General features: G+C 40.5%; 1 protein-coding gene across 1 annotated transcript in view; it reads left to right on the top strand.

The window, feature by feature from the left end:
* Positions 1-14,872, top strand: part of lmbr1 (limb development membrane protein 1) — a 78,476-nt gene that overhangs the window by 929 nt on the left and 62,675 nt on the right. Inside the window, exons 2-3 of the mRNA XM_007908324.2 lie at positions 7,436-7,508; positions 13,939-13,978. Coding sequence (XP_007906515.1) covers positions 7,436-7,508; positions 13,939-13,978 — 113 coding nt within the window. The remainder of the gene's footprint in view (positions 1-7,435; positions 7,509-13,938; positions 13,979-14,872) is intronic.

Genomic DNA, 14,872 nt, shown 5'->3' with positions numbered 1-14,872 from the left:
TTAGTAGATTGACTATCTTGTGGGCAAAATGCACGCCCCCATGAGATTCCGTGTTTTTGTCGTCAGTGTCCCATTTCTCTTAACATGTTTTTCTGTCTCTCCTCTCTTCCTATGCGCAAAACCGAGTTTAAGCATATTGGCATTTTTTTCTGCATTTGTTTCACAAATATATTGTAATTATGGCTTATTGTTGCACATCACTTATGTCTAGGTCTTGGTTAAACTTTTTGCTTCTGCTTATTTTGTTTCCTTTATTTTCCCCACCCTGTATTTTGTTGCCTGGAGATCTGCCAAAAAAGACACTCAGTACCAATGCCCTGACTGCATAGCTACAGGACCTCACCATCTCCTGACTCAGGGCCCAGTACTGCACACAGAGATAGAAACTCAGACAAAGAGACTCACACACACTCTCACAGACAAGGAGAGTCGCACATTCTCAGAAAAAGGCGCACACACACTCATAGGCACAAAGAGACATAAGCACAATCAGACAGAGGAGAGAGAGACACACATACACAGAGACACTCAGAAACGCACACCATACATAGAAGGGATACACAGACAGAGAGAGACGCTCACATAGACACTCACAAATAGAGAGAAAAACACTCACATAGAGACACTCACAAACAAATAGAGTGTGACACAGATACTCACAAACGCACATAGAGAGAAACACTAACACACACAGACAACAACAACTTGTACTTATATAGCGCCCTCCACGCAGGGTGGCGTCTTAACAGTGGCAGAGCCTGACTCTGAGCCGGGAGGGTGGTGACTGTAAGCACGGTTGAAAGGAAGATTTTCAGGCGGGACTTGAAACAGGGGAAGCAAAGAGGAGGGATTGAGGGAGAGAGGGGGCAAGGCGGAGGGATTGAGGGAGAGTGTCCCACAATTTTGGGGCGTATTGGCTGAATGCGTGGCCTCCAGTGGTGGAGCGGATGGTAAGAGGGACAAGTAAATTAATTGGTGGTATTCAAGTTTAACTTCAAGCATTACTGCCACTAAGTGCAGCTTGGGTCTATCTCTGCTCTATCTCTGCAAGTTAATGAAACATAATAGAAATCTGCTCAGCCAAGCTTGTGCTGTGGACCACTTGCAAAGTGTCCTTAGCAATGCCATAGATTTATAGCAGCACTTCCTCTCACACCTGAGGTGTCTCTCAGATCAAATTTTAATATCCCTACATAATTTCACATAGAGTAACAACACATGAAAGGGAGAAAGAAAGAAAAATTAATCCCCAAACTTGAAAGGGTTTGTTTCATTTACTCATTCTGATTGCATTGATGGTATGAATGAATGAAGTTTTGTACCTCTGACCATAACTTACATTCTTGTGAAACAAGTAACAAGAAGTACTGATTACTTTACTACCTGGAGCCATATCTGATTCCCTAGATATTTAAACTCTGATATTTAAACTATCTATAATGGCAACTTAACAAAATTTTAATTATTTCATTATCTACAGCAGTATTAGTCAGCTAAAAATAATTATTTTTCCCTTGGGGATGCACATTTCATGGTTCAGTGTCTGATGTCAACTAATTATAAGTCTGCACTTGCATAAAATATTCCCTGTGATGAGTTGTGAGTGGTGTGATGAGACTATGAATGGATGCATTGACTACCATTTGTGGAATCAGAAGGGAGTGAATTCTTCCTTTTCGTTTGTCCTCGTCCCCTCCCTTGCCTCCTTCAAGACCTATCTCAAGACCCTCCTCTTCGACCGTGCTTTCAATCACCCTCTCCCCACCCCACCTGCTCTCCACCCTCCCCTATCCCGACCCCCAGCTCGGGTCGGAAACTCTGACTGTCCAGCGCCTTGGGACGTCCTCACGATGTGAAAAACACTGTACACATGTAATTTTGTTGTTTTTTTCAAGTAACTATCTAATTCCTTTTTGAAAGTTGTTATTGAATCTGTTTCCACCACACTTTCAGCAATGCTCACCTTTCCCCTCTCCTCCCGTTACACAACTTGAGCTTTGTCAGTTGTGTGAACCACTTTGAGATGTCATTGTGATGTGAACGACACAATATAAATGTATATTGCAGTTCCTTTGCATTAAGATTCCATGAAATCTTGAACCCCCAGAGTCCGTATGCAGGTCAGTAAGTGTACGCAGGGCTGTTCAGGCAGATGCCCAGGTTTGTTAGCAATATTACTGTGATGGCATTATTCAATGCCTTCACTGATTACCAGATTAATATAACAAGGGAGTAATCTCTTCATCCAGGTCAGGGATATAGACTTGCAGAACAGTAATTGTATGAGACATTCTGCATTAATCCCAACGCTTTCATGCAGAAATATTGGGAATAATCTAAAAAGGATTTGAAACTGAGCTATGTTAAATGTCTCTTGTTTAGTGATTATTCCTTTACTGGGCTCGCAATGTCAGCTACCACAGTAACACTAAAATTCAAGACTACTTCAAGACCCATCTCAAGACCCTCCTCTTCGACTGTGCTTTCAATCACTCTGCTTCCCCCCTTCCCTTTACCCTCCCCAATCCTGACCCCCAGCTCAGGTCCAAAACTCTTACTGTCCATTGACTTGGGATGTCCTCCTGAATGAAAGATGCCGTACAAAAATAATTTTGTTGTTGTTGTAAAATCAGTGGACAGCAAGATTTGCTGCTTTTGATCACTGTCCAGTGATCCCAGTGGAAAGTGCTTGCATATTTGCTGTTATAAAAGTCTTGGGTATTTGGTGAGGGTAGGATTAGGTTCAATGAAGTAAAATCAATGAATGCAACTCAGTATTGATCATGGTTTTTTATTGACTTCAGAGATTATTGGATACTATAATGACATAGATATAATAGGGGGTAAAACACAACGTGGACCCAATGAGTAAAGTCAGTTCCACTTTCCTATTCCAGGATGAAGCCATTTTAGTTTGTGGAATGTTAGTTATATATTAATAAATAATAATTCACACAGAGTTGTGGGTTTTGCTTCAAAGGATGCATTCATAAGTGTCTATTGCAACGGCATTTGATTAAGTGGAGAGATTAAAGGAGCTGTGTAATTAGATGCAGTGGGTCAGGTTTCCCTTTCTCCCAAGGTCACATTCTCTCCTAGTGATCTCCAGATAATAATAATAATAATCCTTGCATTTGATATAGTGGCTTATCACGTCTATGAGATGTCTCAAGGCGCTTCATAGAATATCCTGTAACGTGAATTGACTGTATATTTTGTGGGCAGAATTGATATGTACATTCCAGAAATATAACCCCTTTTATGTCAAATAAACATCTCAAAACACTATTATTGTATCAAACATTGAATTTGATATAGCACCTGATCACATTGTCAATCTCAAAGTCCTTCAAAGATTTTTACAGTAAAGTAGTAACTGTATTTTTACAGGTAAATGCGACAACCAATTTGCGCATAGATGTGTCTCACCTACAGCCATGAAGTGAGTGAACAATTTTTTCTGGGTGTTGTTCTGGAGTAAGGTTAATCGGAAATGGAATGGGTCCTGTGTGGGCAATTGCAGCAGCCAATTTGCCCCAGCAAGCCCACAGAATGGGAAGTGATCATGGCGCTGGTAGTATTATTTTCCGAGCACAGGTTTTTTTCTGTAGGAGAAATCAGCAGTTGTTTTGATGGCATTGATGTCAATGTCCACTTAGTTCAGTTGGAGGAATTCGCGCCTCGAGGTCGTTCAGAAGGTTAGGAATTCAAGCTGCATATTGGCACTTGATCTTATTGTCCATCCTGTCGGTCCAGTACTGTGTTGGGGTGCACTGTATTGTCAGAGGCGATTTTTTTTTAAGAAAAGATGTAAAACGCTGAGGACTGTCTGCATGTTCTAGTGGATGTGAAAGATACTGTGACAGTATCTAGTTGAATGGCAATTAACTAAATGATATATTGTCAAGGTATCTTTCACATCCATGCAACAACAACTTGCATTTATATAGGGCCCCCTCTCACACATGTTAGTGTCCCAGAGCTAAAACTGTGTGAGTACTGTGGGGAAAAATACACCTTTCTTCTCCCCTACCCCACCTAGCCAAAGAAAATACAATTACTGAATTAGTTTATAACAATAGTAATTCTTGCATTTAATATAGTGCCTTATCAAGTTTTTGAGATGTCTGAAGGCACTTCACAGAATATCCTGTAACGTGAATTGACTATTTTGTGGGCGCAACGCGGCAGCCAATTGTGCACAGCTGTGTCCTAATTTATTAGCATAAAGTGAATCTCACACAATGCATAAAGATGTGAATGCTGCTTTATTCTCGTTCCTCCAGGGACTGAGGAAAAACTTCTCATATTCATTGCCACTCAACTATTCCATTGCCTTTCGATTTCAGTGGGACATCAGCTAAGACGATGTTGGCACGTAAGCTTCAGCAAAGATGCCACTTACGTGGGAAGAGCTAGATATAGATTTTGCAACTTGTGAGATTGCTAAACTGCTGGGGCTGCAGAAGGTTGCTTACGCTTATCAGCTGTTGTGGTTTACCTCAGCCGTTTGCATCTTATTGCTGACATTCTACTTTAAACGCGAATTGGAATACGGTTTGACCTGTTGTCCTTGATTTTATATTTAGTTTACCTTCAATTTCATAACTGTGAAGTGTAATAATGTAATATATGCACACAATTACAACATATTTGCATTTTGACAGGCATTAAAAGAGTCCTAACATTTCTGTCCTGACATGCATCCTATTATAACACTCAGTACTATCTTCGGGTGGTTTTAAAAGGGTAACGCCATCTATCACTAGATAGCTTCATTGACAAATTCAAATTGACCTTTTGATGAAACCTGGATCTGTAGTAATATGTCAAGAACTCTATTTAAATGCTAGGTTGATGAGTTTTAAAATAATGACATTTTTTAACGAAAAAGAACACAGCCAACAGAATCTGAAAGCTGCTTGAACAGATTGTCAGGTTGATTTAGATATTGAATTCTGATGCGCTATTTGTATGAATTAATTCCCTGACAATGTTGCTGTTCAGCTTATGATATACATTGGCCTTTGACTGTGTGAACAGTGACCAATAATGCATAGATGCATAGGAGCAGGAGTAGACAATTCAGTCCCTCGAGCCTGTCCCGCCATTCAGTCCCTCGAGCCTGTCCCGCCATTCCGTCCCTCGAGCCTGTCCCGCCATTCAGTCCCTCGAGCCTGTCCCGCCATTCTATTAGATCATGGCTTATCTGCACTCCAACTCCAATCTATCCACCTCAGCTCCCACAGTCATTTGGGAGAGAGAGTTCCAGATTTCCACTACCCTTTGAGTGAAAAAATGTTTCCTGATTTCACTCCGAAAGTTAGTTAAGTCGGATTGGATGGACAGTGTACAAACTAAGCTGTGAACCAGTTATTCTCATCACCTTAGGCAATTGTTCACCAGAGCGTATTTCTTATTAAAACCTTCCTTTTTTTAAAATCTACTAATTGTCTAGTTCCGAGCTATTAACTCTTTACCATGGGTAAAGTCCTCCGGCCAGCTCCTCGATTGTGTGCTCCACCTGACATCCACATGCCCACTATGCAAGCTACCGTCAGTGGTTTTATTTACACAGAGATGCCTAGTTGTTGATAAAGAGCATTTGCCTAGTCTAATTTGTTAGATCATGGCAGCAAGTTATCTTTTTAATCTCTTGTCCATAGCTTTTCTACACATCCAATCATATTCCCCACATCCAATCTACCCCACTCCTCCCTGGTTCCTGGTAACCCAAGACGATCAGATTCTCCCAGGTCTCCCTTCAATAAAATAAATAATATTTTTGGTCTCTCAATCCACGACTGTTAATGGGACACTATGTATGCATTTGGCTGCAGCGTTTTGCCCACAAAATAGAGCCAATTCACTTTGCAGAAGCACTTTGAGACGTCTTGAAGACGTGATAAGGCGCTGTATCAAATGCAAGGATTATTATTATTATTATTACTGATGTGGTTACTGATGTGGGCAGCGAAACAGCTAGAAATCTGGTTTGTGATGTCAGGTGTGATGTAGTTAGGGATGTAGTTAGGGATCGGCACCTTATAAGGTCGTGACTGAGTGAAGTACAATGGCCCACAATGGGAGTGTGGAGGCCACACAACAGTATAAAAAGGCTGTCCTACCAGGCCACCAGCAGTCAGAAACACGGTTGAATCTCAATCATGGCGAGGGCTCGTTACTCCAAGAAGAGATCTGGAAGGGGACGGAAATCTGTAAAGAGGAGAGGACATCGTCACCACCATCACCGCCGAAAGCGTGGGGTGAGACGTAGGCAGCCACTAGGCTTCCTCTCCCCTATGCATGCTCTGCGATACTGAGGGATTAAGAGCAGAGTCTAGACTGCAATGAATGAACCCTACACAACAAGTCCTGGCTCATCGTCACACGGTGCCCCCCCTTTCCCCCGCCATCTTGTCCGTGGGATGCTCATCTCCACTCCTCCTCATACTATGTTGATTTGTTAACAGTGAATAAAAGCCTCAGTACATGTTGGAAAAACAAAAATGTGTTTTTGTTCGCAGTTTCTTAAGACTGGTTTAAACACCACATGAGATACCGTAGACTTATTAAAGGGATGTGTTAATGACCGTCACTAATAAAACAATGGCTGAACTTCTTATGCATTAACTGGGGCCTGATGTGGGCGGTAGTTAATGCCAATGCTGTGTGGCAAATAATAATATCTTAACATTTGATACAGCACCGCATCATGTCGTTGAGACATCTCAAAAAATTAGAAATGACTCAGTTGCCTCTGAGTCCACAGTCCATGGCGATACTCCGGCACAATGCTGGGGGGAGCGCTTGATCATGTCGTTGAGACGACCCAAAGCACTTCATAGAATATATTGTAAAATGTTGACATAGACTGCGGTACCTCCATTACAAATGCAATTGGCTCCCTGTCACAGAGCGCATCTATTTCAAGATAATCACTCTTGTATTTATATCCCTTCACAGCCTGGCCTCTCCCCCACCCCAATCTCTCCAACCTCTCTTCCTATACCACTACCCATTGCCTCTGCTCGACTGGCTCTGGTCTCTTCCTTGTCCCCAAGGACCCTCCACCCAGATATCGGCAGCCATGCTTTCAATCACTTCACCTCGAAGCGTGGAAATCTCCCTCCCTCAATCCCTCTCCCCATTTTCAGGTCGCACTTGAAGACCTTCCTCTTCGACCGTGCCTACGGTCACTTTCCCCCTCCCCCTGGGTTGGAATTGGGCTCTGCCACTGTTATGAGCTGCGAGATGCCGTCCGGCGTGAAGGGCATTATATAAATTGTACATATAAATCAGCAAGTTGTCGTTGATTTAATTTGGAGCATTAACATTTCGATCATTTTGAACTCTGACGTTTCGCACAAAGGAATTGCCGGTAACTGCTTGAGAAAATGGTTATTTAATGCAGTTCTGTTTTCTCCTTTTTCAGATTTGTTTCCTTTTGTTTGCTGTTCTTTATACAGTTTCCTACTTCATTATCACCAGATACAAGAGAAAAACAGGTTAGTAATGCTGTTCATTAGCACACACCTGCATTGTCACGGGATACAGAAATTGCTTTCTTAAAATGGCAAGGTTATAAAGGTTCATGGAAAAATTTGGGACGATGATTGCTGAAGTTGCAACAGGAACATTTACAACTGAAGTGTCTTTAGACATTGAAACTGTGCCCTTTTGTCACATCTATACTATACTATATATATATATACAATCTATAAATAGATATATATACTATCTATACACGAGGCAATGGTAGCCCAACAACTGAGTGAAAATATTTGCCTAAGCTCTCCTTTTGCTCCTCTTGTGAATACCTTATAAGTTGATAACTTACTCCATAAATAAAATTGCATGACTGGAATGTTTACAAATACACGTTATAGGCAACAGTTGACCAGACTTCAGTCCAGTCAGTGAGTCAGTGAGTCAGTGAGTGGTCAATGCAAGTGTTGACTGTTGGGTTGTTGGCTGCAGTACCCAGTTTCCACCTGTAGGTGTTGCTGTGGAGCCACTCATTGGCAGAAATTGGTAATTACAGATACTTATTATCTGCATTTTAAACCTTGTCACACGTACAGGAAACTGCGTAAGATTCTGGCTTTACTTAACTCAACTGACTATCCTAGCAGCTCCCCGTGTAAAATGGTAACGGGGGAACTCGCTTTACCCTTCATTCCACTTAATACGGAACTCGTTATGTTCTAGAAATTATTTTTAAGACCCAGTACTTACGGTGTGCAATTGATCTGATAACTAACTAGTCCTATAAGGGGGCGCCTTGCTTGGCAGAGGCCTCTCACCCTATCCTGTGACTGGCGCGGGTGCTCGGTGGAGGTTGGGTCACATGCTCAGATGCATTGCCGAGGCCTCTGGTCTATTGGGAAGGGTCCGGTTGAAGTTGGAATGCAAGGTTTTTGGTTATCTGTAAGTGCTGCACATACTATTAATGTAACAGGATTGGGTACGTGAGGCCTCTGCAAATGGGTAGGGCGGGAGCCTATGATGGACCTCCATAGACCAGTGGTTTATGCATCTGAGCATGTGCGCCCAACCTCTGCTAGCGCTCCTTGTGGCTTGGGAGGACCTATTGCTCTTCAGCCACTCCAGATAAGTTGCTGAGCCCATGGAGGGAGGAGTTTTCTGCAGTTGAGATCAGTTTATCAACTTGCAATATCGCAACTTGCAGGACTGTGGAGTCTAGTAGCTCAGTGGTTAGAGCACTCGCCTTGCAAGTGAGAAACCGAGATTCGATTCCCAGCAGGCCGAAATGTTGGGCAAGTTTCCTTACTCCACACGCAGCTCTTTACCGAGCAGTAAGCAGGAACTCGGTTATTAGTTGATTGGCGGATCACTTTTCCGGGAAAATAATTCCTCAAAAAAAAATTGGTCACCTCAATCCATGAGTGTATGTGGGTCACTGCCGTGTGCAATTGGCTGCCTGATTCGCCCACAAAATTTACATTCAATTCACTTGACAGCATACTCTATGAAGCGCTTTAAGACGTCTCAAATGCAAGGATTATTATTACCCTTTGCTCCGTGAAAACTTGCATATTAATATCACAAATCTGCCAGGCAATCTTATGGATTGCCATGACAGAAGGGTCTGTGTGAAGTCAGAAGCCAAGCGTGTTTTGCATAGTTATTTAAACTAAACTCTATATGGTAATAACATACTACTGAGGCATGGCAAGCAGAATAAAATCAATGTTTAACTTCAGTGGAGCATTGCAATAATACTAAGCCTTTTACAAAATGAGTAAGCATCAATTTCTGCAGTATTTTGTCTTTTGTTTAAGTATCATTGACATTGTTTTAAAACCCCTAAGTAGATGCGTCTCAAAGCGCTTCACAGAATAATAATAATAATAATAATCCTTGCATTTGATATAGCGCTTTTCACGTCGGGAGGACGTCCCAAAGCGCTTCACAGAATATAATGTAAAGTGAATTGACTATATTTTGTGGATGAAATGCGGCAGCCAATTGCATGTACTAAGTCTTGACTTTATACCTACTGCTTTGAAGTTGTGAAGTAAATTTGCTTACACACAACATACTTGGACTTGAATGATGTACACTTTCAATCTGATCTCCAATTTAAACAAACCTGCATTTTGTGAACTTCTTCCTGGAATTCAAATCCTGGATTCGTGCTTATTTGTTCTCAGAGGTTTTCAGTGCATCAATCACTGTTCTAAATACCAACAGGTTGTTTGACAACAGCTTTTCATTGATTGTATGTTTCCAAATGAATGATCACCCGAATCCTTTTCTTCTTCTGCCTCTTCTGATGGACTTTTGTCATTGGTTTGTCGTTTCTCATCCCAATAATCTATCACTCTGTGTTTATCCACGTCAAAATCCTTTTGCACATTTCTCTTGATTTTTCAGTTGATTGAAATTGACAATTATGAAAGTGAGTCATGCACAAGGTTCCAGATTTCTCCTGAGGTATATGATCTCAGCGAGGCCAACAATGAGGGCTCTATAATTGGCAGTGTGCCTGCCTAAGAAAGAATATATTAAGCAGTCTTCTTGGCTGTGATGTCCTTCAGCCAAAAAATCCGCTGATATCCATATGCAAGAAATGGCCATTAGACATTGGATTGACACGTGGTAGGGTATTTGGCATTGCCCCAAGAGATTCGTGTATGGAGCTATACACCGGGATGTGGTGCTTCTTCAGAAAAGAGGGAGGGAAGAGGCAGAAGCACAATACTCATTCTTTTGCTCATCAGTTTAGGTTGTCAGTCACCTTTAGGCATTGTTTCACCGAACATGCGTGACAACATTCCAAAAAAAGACTGTACACGAGGTTAAGGGAGAATGAAGTTGAGGCGTATGGGAGAAAAGGGAATCGGAATAAGATCTGGGACAGACACTCGTGTGGAGTCTGAACACCAGCCAGACGAGATGGGCTGAGTGGTCTGTTTCTGAGCCATCTGCTAAGCTCCGGCTGGAACTGCTTTGAAGTAATCCACGGCTGATTGTAAGCAGTACCACTACTCGGCAAATAGATATAAACGCTCCCTTATGTTATGCAAAGCAAGTCCTGGAGCAAGTTTAGTGGTTAGCCCGCTCGCCTCGCAACAACAACAAGATTACATTTGTATAGCGCCTTTCACGTCAGTAGGATGTCCCAAGGCGCTGGACAGTGACAGCATTTCAGACCCGAGCTGGGGTCGGGGGGGGAGAGGGGAGGGGAGGAGGGGTGGCTGATGGTATGGTCGAAGAGGAGGGTTTTGAGGTGGGACTTGAAGGAGGCTAAGGAAGCAAGTGAGGACCTGGGTTTGATTCCCGGATGGTACAAAACTTTAGGCAAGTTTCATTACTCCAAATGCCGCTGTTTACCTTGGGAGTAAGTAGGAACACGGTTGTTTGTCATTTGGCGGATCGCTTTCCAGGGTAATGATCTTACCAAAAAAAAGTCATTCAATCCAAAACTGTTTGTGGGACGCTGCTGTACGCAGTTGGCTGCTGCGTTTTGCCCACAAAATATACAGTCCATCCACTTTATAATATATTCTGTGAATCACTTTGACACGTCTCGACGATGTGATAATGTGCTATATCAAATTGCACGTATTATTATAAGCACACATGATATATTAAAGTGTTTTGCAAATAGTGAAGAGGCAAACTCAGCCCAAAGAAAACCTAATTTACTTTACTCTCCAGAGGCTAAGTTTATATACTCAATCTCGCTTATCTAGTTATTTTATAATTAGTGCTGCATCTAACCAAACAAATGTCTATTAGATCAATAATCACAAAAAAACTATAGAAATCACCTTTAATTTGAATTGTGGTTCTTTTTTTCTTATGAAATGAAGCATGATACAGAAAAATGACATTTCCGTATAATGTAATTAGTTTTAACCTGCATTTGGAATCCTGCCAATAACATTTCTTTGAAAATGATTTTGAAGAATAAATATTGTCTATATAGTTCTGTGCCCTTATTGTTAATGATGCCCAGTTTATTCTCTCCTTAATTTGGTAATGTCTCTTGTCAAAACTATATTGGTTGCCCAAGGGGTTATAATGAATTGCACACAAGGCTGCAAACTGCGGAACGCATAACAAGCTTGTTCCTCTATAGCTTCCCTTGGTAACTTCACTCTTCCATTTCAGTTCATTCTTGCATCCTGAAGGAATAGTTTGATTCACTTTAGGGATGTTTTTGTTTTCTGGTATAATTAAAAAATGTTTTATAAATTATTTCCATTCATGGACCATCCAAGTATTAACTTTCCTTAAATTTTACACTTGTAAAAAATGCGCTTAGTTTTTCCTCCCAAGTAACATTTATTTATCTGTTGTTCTTCTGTGAAAGCTTTGTTTATTAATTTGTAGCATGAAAGGAAAATCTATGCAGGAAATGCATATAGTTTTAGTAGCTAATTCATGTAAAAATCTGCTGAATCTCCGACTGTTTTCTTTGTCACAATGAAGCTTAATGCTTCAGAAGTATACAGCAAGTTTCAAAAAGAACCCCCTTTACTAGGTTTCCAAGTAATAACTGAAAGTATTTTTATTAATAATACGAATAATGTGCTAAATTGGCATTGGGCATTGCATTCACTGGTATGGGTTGATACAATTCAGATTACTGTTTTATAAGAATGTTCTTTCACCTTAGAATTCAATCTACCTGGAATGATTAGGTGTAAATCGAATGCATTTAGCAATCTCCACCCTGGTAATAGTACTCACAGAAGTGATTCCACTTCACAAAAAATGGCCATACTTTGACACTAATTGCCACAGAATTAGTAATCTCACTTAGAGCTCAGACATGTGAAGAAATACTTTTCGGTACTAAAAAAGGCAAATATAATTACATGAGAGACACGTACATTAATCAGCTAAGTCAAAGATTCAAGTTTGGTAATTAAATAAAGCATTAGCACAGTGTACAGCAGCAGTGACAAATGTATATAAATCTTGTTAAGTATATACAGTTCTATGGAAGGAAGGTTTGCTGACAATTATGAGACTCCCATTGCGCCCATGTTGAGTCACCACACTGTTTTATTTCAAAAAGGCAACGAGTGAATTTGGGGAAGGGTTGCAACGTTTCACACTTGAGGCTTATCAGTGCACGTCGGCACTTTTTACCCACTGATCGTTTTAATCCGGTCGGCCTGTTTGTGGGGATGCTGCTGTGCTTAATTAGCTGCCGTGTTTCACCCACAAAATATACAGTCAATTCACTTCAGAGTATATTCTGTAAAGTGCTTTGAAACGTCTTGAAGACAGAAATAGAGTGACCAAATTATTATTTTTTTGAAGGAATTATTACCCCTGGAAAAGCAATCCACCAGTCTTTAATGTCTTTAGCTACTCAGTCATCTGTTGATTTGAAAAAATGTATTCTCAAAATCTCACTTATCCTAGAAATTCTCTTTTGTTCTTACTCACTACCTTGTCGCCCAGATTATTTTTTTCTCTGGTGGATTCCTCGTGGCACAGCCTTTGATTTCAAAGTTGTGATTTTTAAAAAAAAAAATTCCATATTTCTTCTGGAATCCTCCCTTTTAACAATCCAATCCAGTCTCCCTTTTACATTCCCTTAATATTTACCCCTAAAGTTGTGAGAGTCTCTGTTTCTCTTATCACAATTCAATCATATTGTGGTCATTTTTTACCAGTCTTCTCTGTTCATTCAAGAACAGGCAACCTTTCCTCTTAGATCTGTCCTCAAAGTCTCGAAATACCTCAATAGGTTAAAAATAAAAAAAGTCTGGCAACTATATATTTAATGATGTACTTAACAATGTTTTATTATTAAATTTATAACCGTTTAACTTTATCAGCAGCCTCATAATTTTATTATATTAGATTTCATTTCCAATGGAGCTGTGACATGCCATCAATTTTCAAGGCGTTGGTGCAGGACAGAACAAGGAACAGCGACACTGCAGTGCAATATAGTTTCTGCCTCTCAACTAGTTTTTCATGTAAAACATCAATGTGACAGGAGCATCCAAATAGGCAGATGTATAACAAATTGAATGTCAAAGTTAAAACTGCACATCTAACTGAGGCAAAAGATGTCCAAGTAACAAAAGAGAATGGGTTCAATTTCACATTCATGTTGCATGTTGCAATTACTGGACATGAATTTTATTTAAAAGCCGTCACAATTTATTGCTGTAAAACAGGAAAGGCTGTTGCTCACAGGCTTGCCTTTTTATCACATCCAGTAATGTCAGTGTCCATGTCTGCAGAAAGCTGCCCGGCTGCTCTTGTGTTGTCCACTGCTCGACTGTCACGTTCTGTACTTGAGAACACGCCGTCGTGGTTCAGGACACGTTCTGGGTTTTCCTGTAATTGCTCACTTCATGCAGATATAATCAATGTGCACAATCCGCTTGTGGTCCAGTTCGGATGCATTTTAGTGACTTTTGTTTTCTTCCTTTGCAGATGATCATGAAGATGAAGATGCCATCGTGAACAGAATTTCGTACGTATTTCAATCCACGACTGTTTGTGGGGATGCCTCTGTATGCAATTGGCTGCCACGCTTCGCTCACAAAATATACAGTCAGTTCACTTCACTTCACAGTGTATTCTGTAAAGAGCTTTGAGATGTATCAAAGGCGCCATAAGGAGTTATATCAAATGCAAGGATAATTATTATTTAAATACACTTGTTTGTCCACTTACAGTTTAAAATCTTGCTTCCCTCACCTTCCAAACTACTACATTATATTTTCAACTGGGCAAGAGCAGAGATGTACCCACTGCACCATAGCTGTGGTTGAAGCTATTTTATGGTGCTGCAGGAATGCACATTTTATGGAAACGAATAGTTGCAAGCTCAATATCTCTAATCTTACTACATTTTTACATGTAAACTTAAGAACTTGGAATAAAATGCAGAAGTTGTCTTGTAGATGTTAGAAAGATCCTTAAATTTCCACACAATGTTTTGCCAATCAATAATACAACAATAATAAATCTTGCATTTGATATCACATCTGAGATGTCTAAAAGCGCTTCACAGAATATATTGTAAAGTGAATTGAGTTTATTGTGTGGGTAAAACACGGCAGTCAAGTTTTTAAACAGAGTACTTCAATGCACAGAAACCTACGAAGACTTCAAAATAATTTGATAATGTGACCCTCTGGGAAAACACATTTCCAGCTGCATGTCGCAGGAGCCTCTGGTAATACAAAGGTGAAAGGGAAAGAAAGGCAGATGATCCTGAGTAATAATTAAATTAATATCGAGAGATCTCTTATCAATTAAACTGATTAGATGATGTTCGTTAATGTGTCTCACGTCTTTGAAATACTTTTCTGTCCAAGTTAAAAAGTCACCTAAATCCTTTTTTTTAATAATTGTTGATGCA

Source organism: Callorhinchus milii, unplaced genomic scaffold, assembly GCF_018977255.1.
Source record: "Callorhinchus milii isolate IMCB2004 unplaced genomic scaffold, IMCB_Cmil_1.0 Scaffold2, whole genome shotgun sequence".
NCBI lineage: Eukaryota > Metazoa > Chordata > Chondrichthyes > Chimaeriformes > Callorhinchidae > Callorhinchus > Callorhinchus milii.
Note: the sequence above shows the minus strand (reverse complement) of the source record. Positions and strands in the feature narration are given on the sequence as shown.